The sequence below is a fragment of the Priapulus caudatus genome, unplaced genomic scaffold (assembly GCF_000485595.1).
Source record: "Priapulus caudatus unplaced genomic scaffold, Priapulus_caudatus-5.0.1 Scaffold38, whole genome shotgun sequence".
In the NCBI taxonomy this organism is placed as follows: Eukaryota; Metazoa; Priapulida; class Priapulimorpha; order Priapulimorphida; family Priapulidae; genus Priapulus; species Priapulus caudatus.
Window position 1 is genome coordinate 266,117 of NW_014577099.1, and position 15,069 is coordinate 281,185.

At 39.6% G+C, this 15,069-nt stretch overlaps 2 protein-coding genes across 3 annotated transcripts in view; one reads left to right on the plus strand and one right to left on the minus strand.

Annotated features, from left to right (window-relative positions):
* The window catches only part of LOC106819140 (YTH domain-containing family protein 2-like), an 11,434-nt gene extending 6,106 nt beyond the window's left edge, over nucleotides 1–5,328 (plus strand). For both annotated transcript variants that reach the window (XM_014823798.1, XM_014823805.1), the window contains exons 2-5: nucleotides 1,003–1,039; nucleotides 1,273–1,328; nucleotides 1,443–2,879; nucleotides 3,104–5,328. In XM_014823798.1, the coding sequence (XP_014679284.1) occupies nucleotides 1,003–1,039; nucleotides 1,273–1,328; nucleotides 1,443–2,879; nucleotides 3,104–3,193 (1,620 nt within the window). In that variant the 3' untranslated portion in view covers nucleotides 3,194–5,328. The remainder of the gene's footprint in view (nucleotides 1–1,002; nucleotides 1,040–1,272; nucleotides 1,329–1,442; nucleotides 2,880–3,103) is intronic.
* A 782-nt stretch (nucleotides 5,329–6,110) lies between these two features.
* LOC106819207 (epidermal retinol dehydrogenase 2-like) overlaps nucleotides 6,111–15,069 on the minus strand; it is a 9,316-nt gene continuing 357 nt past the window's right edge. The window contains exons 2-6 of the mRNA XM_014823856.1: nucleotides 10,382–10,685; nucleotides 9,633–9,827; nucleotides 8,354–8,595; nucleotides 7,966–8,091; nucleotides 6,111–6,525 (exon numbers count right to left, since the gene is read on the minus strand). Of these exons, the coding sequence (XP_014679342.1) occupies nucleotides 6,426–6,525; nucleotides 7,966–8,091; nucleotides 8,354–8,595; nucleotides 9,633–9,827; nucleotides 10,382–10,666 (948 nt within the window). The 5' untranslated portion in view covers nucleotides 10,667–10,685 and the 3' untranslated portion in view covers nucleotides 6,111–6,425. The remainder of the gene's footprint in view (nucleotides 6,526–7,965; nucleotides 8,092–8,353; nucleotides 8,596–9,632; nucleotides 9,828–10,381; nucleotides 10,686–15,069) is intronic.

Here is a 15,069-nt window from a genome sequence, read left to right on the forward strand (position 1 = left end):
TATTCTAGAAAGCCCATAAGCCTTAATAGTCCAACGGCTACAGCACAGGATTACGGCTCAAAGGTCCTTGGATCGAATCCCTTCAGATTTTTTATTATTTACCTGTTTTCTGTATTTTTCTATATTTATCCATTTAACTATTTTTTTTCAATTAACGCAAATATTTACATGATTTATTTACAACAATTTCATAACAACAAATAATGTTTACAACAATTTATATATTTTTTTTTTAATAGGGTTAGGGTTAGGGTCACAATGCACCATAAAACAGGAGTTTTAGGCACGCGATTTGTATCAACCAATGGGATTTGGGAGGTATGCAGAATGCAGAAGGTTGCTGAAATGATGTGTATGTAACCTCGTAGTTTGGTTACTTAGGTGAGGTAGGCAGCGGGTAAGTGAACAGGGTACAGGATGCGCTAAGACATAAAGAAAACAAGAACTAGCGAAGTAACGTACCACAAGCGACTGTATTATTAGCCATGTTACAAGTACAACAGGTAGCGTATACAACTGTAGCGTGACAGGGAAGAACACGGGGAGAGAGAGAGTTGAGTTCCCCGTGTCTGAGTGCCGCTCGCCTTATATACTCCGGCGATTCCTGTGCCCGCCATCCGGGCATTATCCTGTCACCTCTTGGGTTTTCCAGGTTCCCATTCTGCCGACCCCCGTCTTGCGAGGGCCGCATCTCATAATGTCGCGTGTCACGTAACCTGCTCTCCGCTCTCTAAGTGATCATTCACTCTAGTCAGTCGTTCGACACCTGTACCACCTGTGGCCCTGCTCCCAGCCGTCGCCCGCTCTCCGCTCACTCGGCAACGTGCTCGAGCGCTGCGTCGCTACATGTATGCAACTGCATATCTGCATATCTGCGCCTAACAAAGGTGTCACTACACACGACTTAAATGTTACATTCATAACCGTAGCAACGGACCTCAGATGAGCCCAGACGCTCTGCGGCTTTTGTTAATTAATGTTCTTTGCACTTTTTATTTATAGCAACAACAGAGAATGAAAACACAGAGTACAAACCAGAGTAAGTTATATACTATACCTACCTATATATAATATCCAGTAATCATATTCAATATTGAATCCTGTAAATTAATTGTAAGTTTCCATGTATTTTTCTTTTGTTTAAACCTGCATGGCCATAAAACGAATGAAACTCGTGTTTTTTCTAACCTTGCACATACTTGCGTGGAAATGCAGGGGATCTGTTCTGTTGTCTCTATTATGTACTGACCAGTTTTTTCCATGTATTTTTAGTTCCTGGGAAAAGGCCTACCAATCATGAGTTTGAATCTTGGCAAAATCAACATCAGGTGTGTTTTAGCATGGGTGGCAGCACAAATAAACGTATAGTTTCATATACAGATCGTATTGTGCAATAATTGCTAAATAACGTAAGTTGTAATTTTTGTGCTTTCCATTTTCAGCAACAGTACAGCAACATGACAGGTGATCTATACATGCCAACCTATTATCCAAATGTGCCATTCTCGTACATGAACCAAGGTCAGGGTGGCATAGGTGATATTACTTGGTCAAACGGTGCAGACCCAATGACATTTCTGGGCTCATATCCCAATGATCAACAAGCACAGTATGTTACTGAAGGAATGTTTGGTCAATCCAATTTTGGGTACAACCAGCCAGGATTTAACACGTTCTTTGCGGGTGGTGACTACAATACTTGGGGTACCCCCCGCCCTGGAAGAGCCACACATGGATATTATGATGACTATTACAACAACATGCGCAATGACTATGGCATGGCTAATGGTACAAATAGAAACGGCTCGGGTGTTAAGCAGATTGAGCAAGGCATGGGTGGACTTGGTCTGAAAGAGGGTTCAGACAAGGAAAACCCCTCGTCACCCGACCCAGAACCAGTGAAATCTGTAACCGGATGCGGTAGTGCCAGCTCACCAAGCATAGCCCACAGCCAGCTATCCCAACCCAAGAAGATGACTTGGGCAAACATTGCCAGCCAACCAGCTAAACCTCAGCCGAGGGTCAAGTCGAAGACCATGCTGCCGGCACCCATTTTCCCTAATCGGAATATGGACATTGGTACATGGGACAGCAAGAGCTCGATGATGAATCGGCCAGTGGGCGGTACTCAGCCTCGCCAGGTTTGGACTTCCCCTCGCGAACGAGGAGTGCATGCTTCCTCTAACAATTCTGTGACACCGATCGTTTTACAATCTCCCAATAACAGCAGCCACCCCCGTCAGCAACAACAGCAGCAAGGACGGGATGCACCTGACCAATTGCCTCCACATTCCCCACCTGTGGTTGAGCACAGACGAGTCGATCCAGTTATCGATAAATTGCTCTCGATTAATGATTACAATCCGAAAAACTTCAACGCGAATCCGAAGAATTCTAGATTCTTTGTTATAAAAAGTTACTCGGAAGACGACATTCACCGCTCCATCAAGTATAGTATATGGTGCAGCACTGAACATGGGAACAAGCGCCTCGACACGGCTTTCAAGGAGCGTGACTCGAAGGGCTCGGTGTATCTTTTCTTCAGTGTGAATGGTAGTGGGCACTTCTGTGGTCTAGCCGAGATGTTGACTCCGATCGATCATGACACGAAGAGCAGCGTCTGGGCGCAGGACAAGTGGAAAGGACAGTTCCAGGTGAGGTGGATCTACGTGAAGGACGTGCCAAATTCAGCACTCCGGCACATCAGACTCGAAAATAATGAGAACAAACCGGTGACGAACTCACGTGACACACAGGAAGTGCCCGCTGATAAGGGCAAGCAGGTGCTTAAGATAATGTGCAGCTATCGTCATACGACGTCGATTTTTGATGACTTTATTCACTACGAGCAGCGGCAGGAGGATGAAGTAAAGAAGAGGGTAGGCTTTTTCACATCTATTATATAGTGTTGTAAACCACATGCTGTTTGCTCGTGGTTACTGACAGCTTTATAAATCTATTGTATTTCTTCATGCTTGCATTGTTGATAATGTACATGTGTGGATATTGTCTTGGGAGCGAATTACGCTTTGAATTTATCATAAATTTTCCCTTGCATAGGTTTTAAACTTAACAGATTGATTGTTGCTTTCTACATTAACAGGATTACCATGTTGGTGGTCGCTCAGAGAGAAGCGAGAGCACTGACCACAGTGAGCGCAGAGGCCGTGACAATAGACGATCTCAAGAGTAGTAGGAGCCTTAGGAAATGCACTGCAGTGTTAGCTCGCCCACATCTACAACTTAACATTGTGAAGTATAACTCGACACCTATCAGTTGGTTGTGTACCTACATCTAACCTTGACTGTATGACGCAGGTTGTCATAATCGGAACTACTTTGCATTAGTCCTGTCTAGAGCAAAGAATTTTGACGGAAAACGTGCCATCTGATTCTGCAGCAATTGTCGAAAAATTTCACTGTCAGGCTAAGTTATGAAGTTAGTTGTATTTCCTTATTGGTAATGCGGTCATGACTGATGTGCCCAGTGGACTATGAAATGTAATGCGTATTTATACACATATCAACCGACGTGATACCGCCAAGGTAATGAAGGAGAGGAGTGGGTTTTATCCAAGGTTTGCCCAATGGTGACACTATTCTACATCTGCATCCTCACGTACTACAATTATCATTTGAACTTATCATCTGATGTTTATGTTTATAGGGGTAGCTCAATTTCTGTGTGGCCAGTTTTCCAATTTACCACAAATCCGTTAAACCACTAATAAGCTGGGAAAATGTACTGTGTTTTTATTTACATTTGTTTTATTTATAACCAGTTACTAGGTCAGTTATTAAAGGGGGAGCAATGGAAGGAGACTGCCATTCTGCAGGGTATTAGGTTGTTCAGCTACCAGTTCAAAAGATCATAATTTGCATACTTGGGAAAACAAATATAATCAATTCAAATTTAATGTAACCAAGCTTTGTTTACACTATATCACTAATTTCACTGGTACTTGTGTAGAACATACATTTTCCTGCCCTCGTCTCTCCCCCAGCAAACAAAACATGGGTTTCTAATTTTTATAGATTACTGGTAAAAATTATTTAAAATCCTGTGGTTGAAATATACAGCTAATCAGTCATCACTCATCAGTATATGTTAAATGTAAACGAGTTGTCAAGTTGTTTATTTAAAGGGGGGTTTTTAATTACCCAATTGAATCTGAGAAACATACTGTTCTGAAATCATGAGTTGCTCTTATACAAATGGATCCTATAGGACTCAAAATCGGCAATCAGCAATCAGCAATAAAAAATCTTGGTAAGGTCTTTTTATGATTTATGATAAGCTATTTGACTTGCCAATATTATTTAAATTTGATGCAGTATGGCGAGTCAAATTGGTTCGTTTTAATGAATTTATAATGGCACATTTCCTCCTCCAATTGGTTCTGATATTATTGTACATGCGTTGCGTATTTTCATCGTACTAGTTGATGCACCTGCTAATGCTAGAATATGTGTCCAATTCAAATAATGAAGCATCTCACATGTCACTATCAAATACAGAATTTGTTTCCACATGTACCTGTATATTTGACAAACTTGCCACATGCAATTAGGTAATGCTGCAATCCAGTGTGTAGAATAAAAGTTCTGCATTTATTCAGTATCATTCCTTGCATGAAAATTATGAAAAAAACGTTCTTATGTCAGATTATTTTTGCAGCAGTAAGCATTTTATCCAAAAGCATGTGTGATGCATTATGAAAGATTCGTGCATAGGCAGATGAAGTTATAAACTTGTGGTACTTGGCTAAAACTGTGCACATACGTATTTACAACTATACTTTTATACTATAGACAATTTTAAATTAGTTCACCTGTTTGGCCAAGGCCTTGGAAAAGCGTGTCTAAGGGTGACTACGAGCTAAATGGTTTCATATAATATAAACCATTTGTCAACACTTTAACGTCATTATCTTTTTGCGGTCTATTTCGTATATTGTTGGCTATTGTTTATGACAGGTGTAGGTTTAAAATTATTGTAACCAAGTTTGGTTTAAAATAATTTATTCAACAATTAATATAAATACATCTATACAAGTAATATATTTGAATCACATGTTCTTGGTCTGTTTTCATATTTAAATTTAAAACATTGAATTTATTAAGCAGTGGTTGCTATTCTTTAACCTCAAAGGGAATTACTGTTAGGATGATGTAATTAATAATATCAGTTTATCATAATCATATTGATTATAACATTATTACGTTCTTTTTCATGAATACGCTAAATGGAATTACCTTATTTTGTACGTGAGCCAGATAACTAGGTTGTATATGCTGGGCTAATAAATAATGAATAAGTAAATGCTATGCTGCTGGCAATATCATATTGAATTTCATGACATTCAAATGCGTAACAAGTTACTGTCCTTACTCTCTTCTGTTGTTATTACTAGCACAGCAGTACTATCTCAGCTGGAACTTCTGCCGATGGATTGCGTGCAGTTAATGGTACAGAAATTTTCACTTTTCACATATATATATATATACCGGTACAAGTAATGTGTGACATAAGAGAAGTTAAATGGTAGTAGACTCTAGGATTTTACTGCATACAACTGTACTTACTGTATAACAAATCGGCTATACCAACACGTATTTGGAACCAGATACCTAACAGATCGTGCGCTTTGAGTGGCGCCACCGTCGTTGTAATCAAACTGTAGTCGTTAGTTTTAAAACATTTGTTAATAATATTTCTAATGGTGATTGAACCATGAAACTTTTTATGTAGCGTAATTTTAACCTAAATTAACTGAAAATAACCCTAGAACCTAGAGTAAACGATCCCTTTAAAGAATGGGTGATGGCTGTCATGGTTTAACAGTCACTATCCCGTTTTGGTGTGTAGCTTGGCAAGGTATGTGACGAAGTATTGTAACAAACCCACTACACGTCAGCCTGGACAGTTTTCCATTTAAATAATAAATACTGGGAGGTCATAGACATAACTGTTAATAGGAAAATAGTAGAAAACGTTTAGTATAAATACACATTACACAAACGCGCAAATAATTAGGTTAGATTATGTGGAAATTATTGAAAACAGCAATTCTAGTCCCCAAAAAAAATGTGCAGTCGTATCCAAAATGTATAATTAACACGTTTATTCCCAAAACCATTTGTACCCTATGTGATCTTCATTACTGATTGTTATGTGACAATGAACCATACCAGGTCTGTCATGAACCATACCACTGCAAAAGCTCTTGGGCTCACTAACTATTCACATAATTCAATCCATTTTCTATCAATCTTGTGTCTATCTTCCTACATCAGGCTGTACGTGAAAATTACCAGGAACCCAACTACCCAATAGGTTGTATTACATGTAGTATACTAATACAAATGAAACCATTTGTGAAACGTGCACGCACACGTATCTGTCTTCCTGTGAATTATGGCAGTTAATCTCCCTTGGACCAGACTTCAGGTTTGACATCATCAAAACATTCAAAGACACCAAGAAACTTCGATAGCTGCAGGCTTGCCTTTGCTGGCAAAAACCTGCAAGGGTAAGCAATGCAAAAAATCAAATTACTTTTCAAATCAATTATACAGTCCGAAAATCTGGACTGCTCGAGGACTGGGTCACTCCGGATTTTCGGGCAGTACCTTTATAATTTAAATTTAAGGAGGAATAAAGAAGAGATGAACAGGTAAATTTCGATCGTTTATTTAATAGCAAATCCAGCATTTATCAAAACGAGCAGAGAGAAAAATAAAGTCATTACGACAAAAATGTAGGCCTAAACATAAATTTTTTACGCACACAAAAGCCTGCTAAATGTAAGTTTGAGAGTTTTCGAAAAGTCCAAATTTTCAGGTGGTCTGGATTTCTGGCATCTGGATTTTTGGACTTCTACTCTGTATATATATACAAAAGCTATTTTGATCCTAATAGTATTATACTCAGGGTAAACATGAGTCCAGGTGCAATTGCTACCTGCTATACATTCAGGCTCCAATACTTTAATCAGCAGCAGTCTGCACAGCTTCGTAAAAAGTTAAGGTAGCAGCGTATAAGCTATATATACTGTTTTTGCCAATGCCTGTTGCCTCGCTAAAGATAGCCTCAGTTCACTCCTAAACCGATGTGTAGCTAATGAATATGCGATATCAGTGATCATATCTCAGGTGGGGGTGGAAGGAGGGTATATAAATGAGCGTACTGTCACAATGAAAATGCAACTACAAATTATTGAATCCTCACATCTTCAAAATTCTACAGCATCAGGAGGCGAACCTCATAAATGTTTAGACCAAACCACTACCCATCAGGACCACCTACCCCTACCAACCACTGGAATCCCCACTACCACCACTACCTCCACTAGCCACCCCCACCACCACGATCACTACCGCCATCACGACCACCAACACCATTACCACCACCCCAACCACTGCTGCCACCACCGATACCTCCACCAAACATACCACCACCGCCCCAACACCACCATCACGACCCCTCCCCCCATCCACGACCACCACGATCACCAACCAGCATCACGACTACCAACCACCACCGCCACAGCCACTGCCACCTTTTTTTTATATAGATTGAAAAATATGTGATAAGGCATTTTAGTGTGCCACGGTGACCCTTCTTAATCATACTGATTATGAAGTTGTTAAGCTCTTTTTTTTTACAATATATGCTACATGGAATTATCATCATTCGCGTTTCAACTACATTTTATACGTGAACAGCAATTATGTTATATATGTTGGGCTAATAAATACTGAAATACTAAACAATGATATTATGCGGCTGGCAATAACATATTCAATTTCATCGACCATTCATAATAAGTTCTTGTCTTTCCTAGTATAGCTGTACTCTCTCAGCTGGATATGCTAACTCTACTTCTACTGGATCTGGACTACTCTTCTGGATATACTAACTGGACTTCTAATATTTGATCAATCAGGTTCAATATTACTTACCATGTCATGAACGGAATGATGAGGTTGAGCACCTTTGGAATGTTTAGCATCTCCTGATTCTTGAGTATGGCATTCATCATGAGGTCAACAGCCTGTTCTGGTTCCAGCGATGGTACCAACGAAAACCTAAACAGTATTTCCTTAAAAATTTAGTAAGAAAGTGAAACTGACTAGCTCATTTACTATACTTTAATTAGGTGTATAACATTGGCTATTACAGTAAAAATAAATGCTCCAATGGCAGTCCAAATTGACATTCACTAATAAACTTCAAAACTGTAGGAGCAATTGTACCTAGCTATTAAAACTGTAGTATCTACTGAAAACAGAAAATCCTATTATCACATATCAAGTTATTAATAGTATATATATATATATGTACACATACCTCATCTTGAAGCCTTCAAACATGGAGGTTCTTATGTGGCCAGGGCACAGAAGAGTCGTAACCACATCGGATTCCATTGCTCTAATTTCCAGAGCCACTGACTGATGAAAGCCAATGGCTGCAAACTTGCTAGCACAATAGTCTGCAACTTTCGGGCCACCAGTCAGGCCAGCTGAGCTAGCCACAGTCACCAGATGTCCATGGTTGCGCCTCAGCATGCCTGGTAGAAATGCTTTGACAGTCTGAAAGCAACTACACATTATATATTAATTCGTTTACATATCTTACCCACCCAGACACCCAAATGGATACGTTTATCTCACTTGGCTAACATGTAGGTAAAGAATATTTTTACGAGTTTAATTGTCTATGGTAAATGCTATACTGCTTTTTTCTTTCTTATATCTTTCTTCATGAATATGTTTATATATGTATATCAGGAGTAGATAATAGGGAAGGAGTGCGACTTCAATAAACAAGGGAAATTCGTCATTTACTAGCCTTAGAATACCTACGATTTACTACGCGTAGCTCAACCAACTTGAGCTCAAATCGTACACAGTACATTCGCCTAGCATCGTGCGAAATCGTTTCCTCATATACACCCGCGATCTGGAGATACAGACTAAAACGTACGACACGATTATCCATTCTGTTGCCATCAATCCGAATGTATTGTCCGCCCGACTTGAAACAAAAGGCAGCTACTAACGCTCGGCGATGCTGTGTGGCTCGCTGGGAGATTGGAGCTGGAGCTGCTGCTGATTGCGGTGGGCGTGCGTGCGTGGGGGGCACACTAGCTGTATGCCGATATGCCGGTATGTAGCTGTATGCCGGGTCAAAGGTTATCTCGCCGAGTGTTGCGTCGATGTCCAATCTCCCAGCGAGCCACACCGCATCGCCGAGCGTTAGTAGCTGCCTTTTGTTTCAAGTCAGGCGGACAATACATTCTGATTGATGGCAACAGAATGGATAATCATGTCGTACGTTTTAGTCTGTATCTCCAGATCGCGGGGGTATATGAGGAAACGATTTCACACGATGCTAGGCGAATGTACTGTGTACGATTTGAGCTCAAGTTTGTTGAGTTACGCGTAGTAAATCGTAGGTATTCTAAGGCTAGTAAATGACGAATTTCCCTTGTTTATTGAAGTCACACTCCTTCCCTATTATCTACTCCTGATGTATATCATAGTTAAGTTAAAAGTTAAAAAAAAATCGTTTTAACCACAGTACATTGAGTCAAGTATGCTGATTGTGCTATTTACAGAATACTTACCCAAAAGTGTGCGAGTGCATTTACTTTCATGATCTTCTCCATGACATCATCTTGGCATTCCGTGACGTATTTACAGCTCCCAGCCACACCTGCATTATTCACCAGGATGCTTACTGAACCTACATCCTGTCTGATCTTCTCTGCAAGGTTGTAAACCTCTTTCCTGCTTGAGACATCACATGTGTAGCCATGTACCTAAATGATACAAGCATATTTTCAGGCAAGTCTTAGCTACTGAACATTCGCCAGATTGGTATATAAAATTTACACTCGGTTCTTCCTCTAAAATGGGGCTGCAACGTTTCATCCGGTATCGTTTAGTTCACGGGGGTATTGTTGTTTGATTGACCAATCAGTTACGTAGCCAACTAAATCACTATACAATATTATAATTGCTCCACAGAGGAGCGTAACATATCATTTATCTACCAAGCCTTTTTATAGTAAAGCAGGTGGCAATGACAGATTTGTGAGTTTTTTTCTTACAAGAGAACTGTTTTCATTTTATGGTCAACTATAACACAATGCAGTGACAATAAATCTATAAAACAATCATAACTTCTTCTGTAAGACCATATTAGTAAAGTAAAGGTAACTTATCTACTAGAAGATTATAGTATTTTACAGCTTACAATATATTCTAATGGACCATTAAATTATACCCATTTAAAAATTTTGCGAAATAAGCTACAACCTATAACCTACAAAATAGGGTAATTGTGTGTCATTTACTGTCACACATACAGCACCTTGTCAGGATTGGAGGCAACTGTCACAAGTTCAGCTACTGTCTCATTATTTCCTTTTTCATTGATATCTGTGCAGACGACTTTGGCACCATGCCTCGCAAACTGAATTGCAAGCAGTCTTCCAACTCCAGATCCTGCACCGGTTACTAATACGGTCTCACCTCGAATGTCTTTTTTGTATTTCCACCCCGGAAATATTGTGTAGAACCAGAACTCAATGAAGTAGTATGACACGAAAAAAAGTGTTACCACCAGCTCTTTGAGTATATCTACAGTATAGGCCATATTCTCTTTGGTGAAGACCCTGCAAAACACAATGAAACGTAGCCTTTTGAATGACAGTATTGTAGAATGCATTGTGTACAGCCGATTACATGAGGTACAAGTAAGTAATCACGTGTGACCAGAAATTTGTTCACTGCTTAAATGAAACCACCATTTAATCGGGATATTTACATGGTTCCCGATAAAGCAAGAACCACTGTACTCAAAGAAAAGGCTCACTTCGAACTGTCTGTTATATTATTCTATGCATAATCATTGACCTGTTGCTTTTGACTGTTTATTGTAGTACCATATAAAACCTGTAAATAAAAATTATGAGAAATTTTTGCCTCTGTGCCTCTCTAACTTCTCTTGGTGCCATAATATTTCAAAGGCGTGGCTTGCCTTGGATAAAACTTCTTAACTCTATCCCTGAAGTATGTATAGCACAGAATAAATGACATATAATATTTGTGTAGATGTAATCATTCATGTGAAATGGCATAGAAAAATGTTCAATTACCGGTACATTATGAAACCAGTAGCACCATTTACACATACCATATGCTTCCACACTACTATAAGTTAACTGCTGCACACACCCACAGCACCAATAGTATACCTTTGTATGACTGCAGAAATAAAGCTATTCAATAAAATGAGATAGTAAAATTATACCTTACCCGCGTAAGCGTTCCATTTTTATATAAAGTAGGTCTTTCAGCATAGACATAATGCAATAGGCTAATCACTCACTCACTGCACCGAGTAGACCAAGTATGAGTCTGCATTTCCTAATAACGCCCACGGCCTGAACATGCAATTTTATAGCACGACTATATCCGGCTAGATTCGCAGACCCGCCTTAATTCTATATTTAGTCACTAAGGACCACATTCCAAGAAAGCAATGTCAATATGTAGTACAGTTACTGCGAGCAAGCTAGAGGTTTAAAAGAAATTACATGTGGTACTAGCTATGGCATGTTTGGAAATTTGAGCCAACATTAATTTTTTGTATAGCAAGTTTGAAACAATCTTTCGACCTACGACCGTTTCTTGGAGATAAGCCAATTAATGTAACATTCCACAATAAAAAGCTCCCATAAATATTAGTATACACACACTACCATTTCTTGACTGCGACTTAAAAATGTTCTAAAATGCCACAATTAACATGCTAAGCCTTGTGTGTTAGTTTGCAAAATGTAAACAAATGGCCATGTCCATTCTTTCAAAATTTACTTGAGCGTGTGCAGACAGTTGAGCAACAGCATCACCGGGGTTAATTAAGTTAGTACACGCTCACTAATCTGTGATTATATTTTGTGCAACTATGAAACAAACCTCATAGTAATGAATTTTGTTGTATTTTGGAAAAATGAGAAGTTTTGGCTTATTTACGGTACTATATTGCATGCCAGGCTGCATAACAACACAGATATATACACAGAGAAGTCGAGTCACTCTGGTGTCGCTGAGTCAATATTACTCAGCACCAAAGTGTGGCATGCTCTCAGATGTAATCATTGAAAGGTAAGGTTTGAACAAGGCAGCATTTGTGTTGAGTCTATCTGATCACAATATTTTTAGTACAAAATGCTTGAATAAAACACTTTGGTTAGTTCAATTGATGGATATAGGGGGAATGCAGAGAATAATAAATTGGTATCTAGACAGTTTAGGTTCTCTGTCATGAACACAACCTGCCTATTTACTTATGCCACTTCAGTCTTGTCGACCTCCAGCAAACAAAGAATGTGTATTGCTGAATCCCACGCTCCTAGCCGGGGGAAATTGGCAAAGTTGGCCCGAAAGAAATTCAACAATGTAAACGTGCTTCATGAACTGAAGGAAACAATTTTCACTGTTTATCATGTCAGTTTAAAAATTTATCAATAGATCAATTTTTTAATTAAAGGTTGACAGTGTTGACCACAAACAATGACACGACCACCACCACCACCACCAACAACATCAACAACAAACCCAGCAATTACAAAATCTGCAAAACAACAACACCAGCAACAACAACAACATCAGTAACACTATTCTACTCCACCATTTAAATCCCTCCTACATTGCACACGACTCTACCCCTAGGCCATTCCGAGTTTACTCTGACCTAGCTCTACGGGTGTAGCACATTCGTCTTTTATTCAAATTATTGTTCCACGGACTACAGAGTCGCGGGTCACGCTCTTGGAACGTCTCAATAAAAAAAATAATGGTAAATAAACACGAAATGTATTTAGTAATTTACTACCAAAGTCTTAAAGGAATAATAGGTCCATTGATTATGCAATGTTGACGAATGCTAGAGTAACTGGCACCTTGTCTAGTTAAAGGAATAATATGGCCATTGATTATGCAATGTTGACGAATGCTAGAGTAACTGGCACCTTGTCTAGTTAATAAGTACATTACCTTATAGCCAAACGCGTATTAGTTTGTCCAATATCACTGCTGGTTACATTACAAACAAGACTTGAAATCGGTTGCTGATATGTATCAACGTATCATTTACGTGCCGTAAATGTCATCCAGGAGTCAAGCGATGACCGTAAAAACTTGTGCGGCCCGTATGTTTTTGCGACGCCAGATGAAACGGAGCCGGGGGTCAGCGGCTGTTAACCACGGCCACGGACCTAAACATGGAAATAAGAGTAAAACACACGTACTAATCACGGGACGCCACGTGGACAGCCCTTGACAAAAAAGTTCTTATCACGGGTCCATGTTACGAAATCGACTATGATAGCATTGCGTTATGGCCGAGCAGCGTGCGAAAATTGTCCGGTGCCAACTATAAATCTGTATCACCACTGCCGCTATCGCTGGCAGCGGTTTGAAACTGCTAAACATACTGATTTTTTGGACTGCGGATTTCAATTACGACATTTCTTCAGCGTAACCGCAGTGTATATTGCGACAAAACTATATTACGTCGTTTGTGCTATAAGTAATGTGTATCCTATATTTAACTACACAAGGTGCCAGTTATTTCTAGCATTCGTCAACATTGCTTAAATCTCAATCTGATACCTATTCATTCCTTTAATGTTTCTCTACTCTATTTCGCATTCATCACCTGTACAATCGCCGGTCAAATCTGCTCATGCTGCCACACACAAGTACCATCCGCACGCGTAGCCTCTAGTCACTATAGCCCGTCGTAACAGTCTTGCCGCAGGGCTATAGAACATTTTATATTGCTCGTTACAATATGTTTCATCAACGTGTCAACTACTCCTGGCGGGACAACGCCCGCAATTTGGTATTGTCGAGACACAAACACAATACGCTCACAAGAGTCTCGGTTCGGTGACGTCACCATGTTGCTTAACGAGTGTTTTAGTAGCGACTAATTCGAGATTGTATATGCGACGATAACATGTTTTCCGACGGATAAATTATATGTGTCTTGTTGATCGCATCAGTGTTGAGTGTATTGGCCTAGTTGCCACATATTATTATGTTGCTTGTAATCCTCAGTAGCGTTAAGGCACAATAAGTAATATCATTTCGCGATATGTGCTCATCTCGCCACGGACATACCCAACATGACGTCACACAACGATAACATCAGGGTAACATCTCAGTACTGGAATGTTCATTGGTCATGGCAAGGCACTTTGCAGGACTACAACCGGATCTCGTAGAATTGTCAGGCTGGAACTAAGAGGAGCGGAGCATTTCACCGTGCATGAACAAATGCATACGCATGATTTCACCATATAAAATCTGTTCATATGACACCGCTACACACTCTCGTTCCTAGTTCTGTGGCCCTAGTCACGTATGACGTAATGTTTACTCGCGAGTTTATGATGGCTAACCAAATGCATGATACAATAATATTTGGGTTTGTAGTTCGAACATAGTAATGACGTGGTCTCGATATCTCTATAACTGCCACGAATATAGTACACATATGAGTGTCTAACCTGCACTCGTGAATATCATCTCCAAGAAGTTTATGCGCATGATTTCGCCCATTAGTCAACCTCGGCAGACACAGTATTATAATATGAGAGACTCAAAAAGAAAATAAACAATACAGAGTCGCCATTTTGGCTATATACGCCATTTTGTGAGTAATTAAGCTCGTAATATTGTTTATTTAAACTTACCACAAGGTGCGCCAGTTACTGTAGGCATTCCCCTGTTAAATTGCATAATCTGATGGCTCCGAATTACTGCCATTTAAGGTATAGGGTAGGAAATGACAGAATGTGTGCCCACAAATCTAAATGGGCTCGACCTAGCGCTTGTGATAGTCGGTGTCGTTTCTGTTATTAGCATATATCATCGGGTGAGCGATAAAAGCCATCCACGATAGTATGTACACTCGATAATTTAGTGACGTGTTGTATCAAGAAAAACACATTTTATTCATTATGTATCAAAAGAGTGTTACATAAT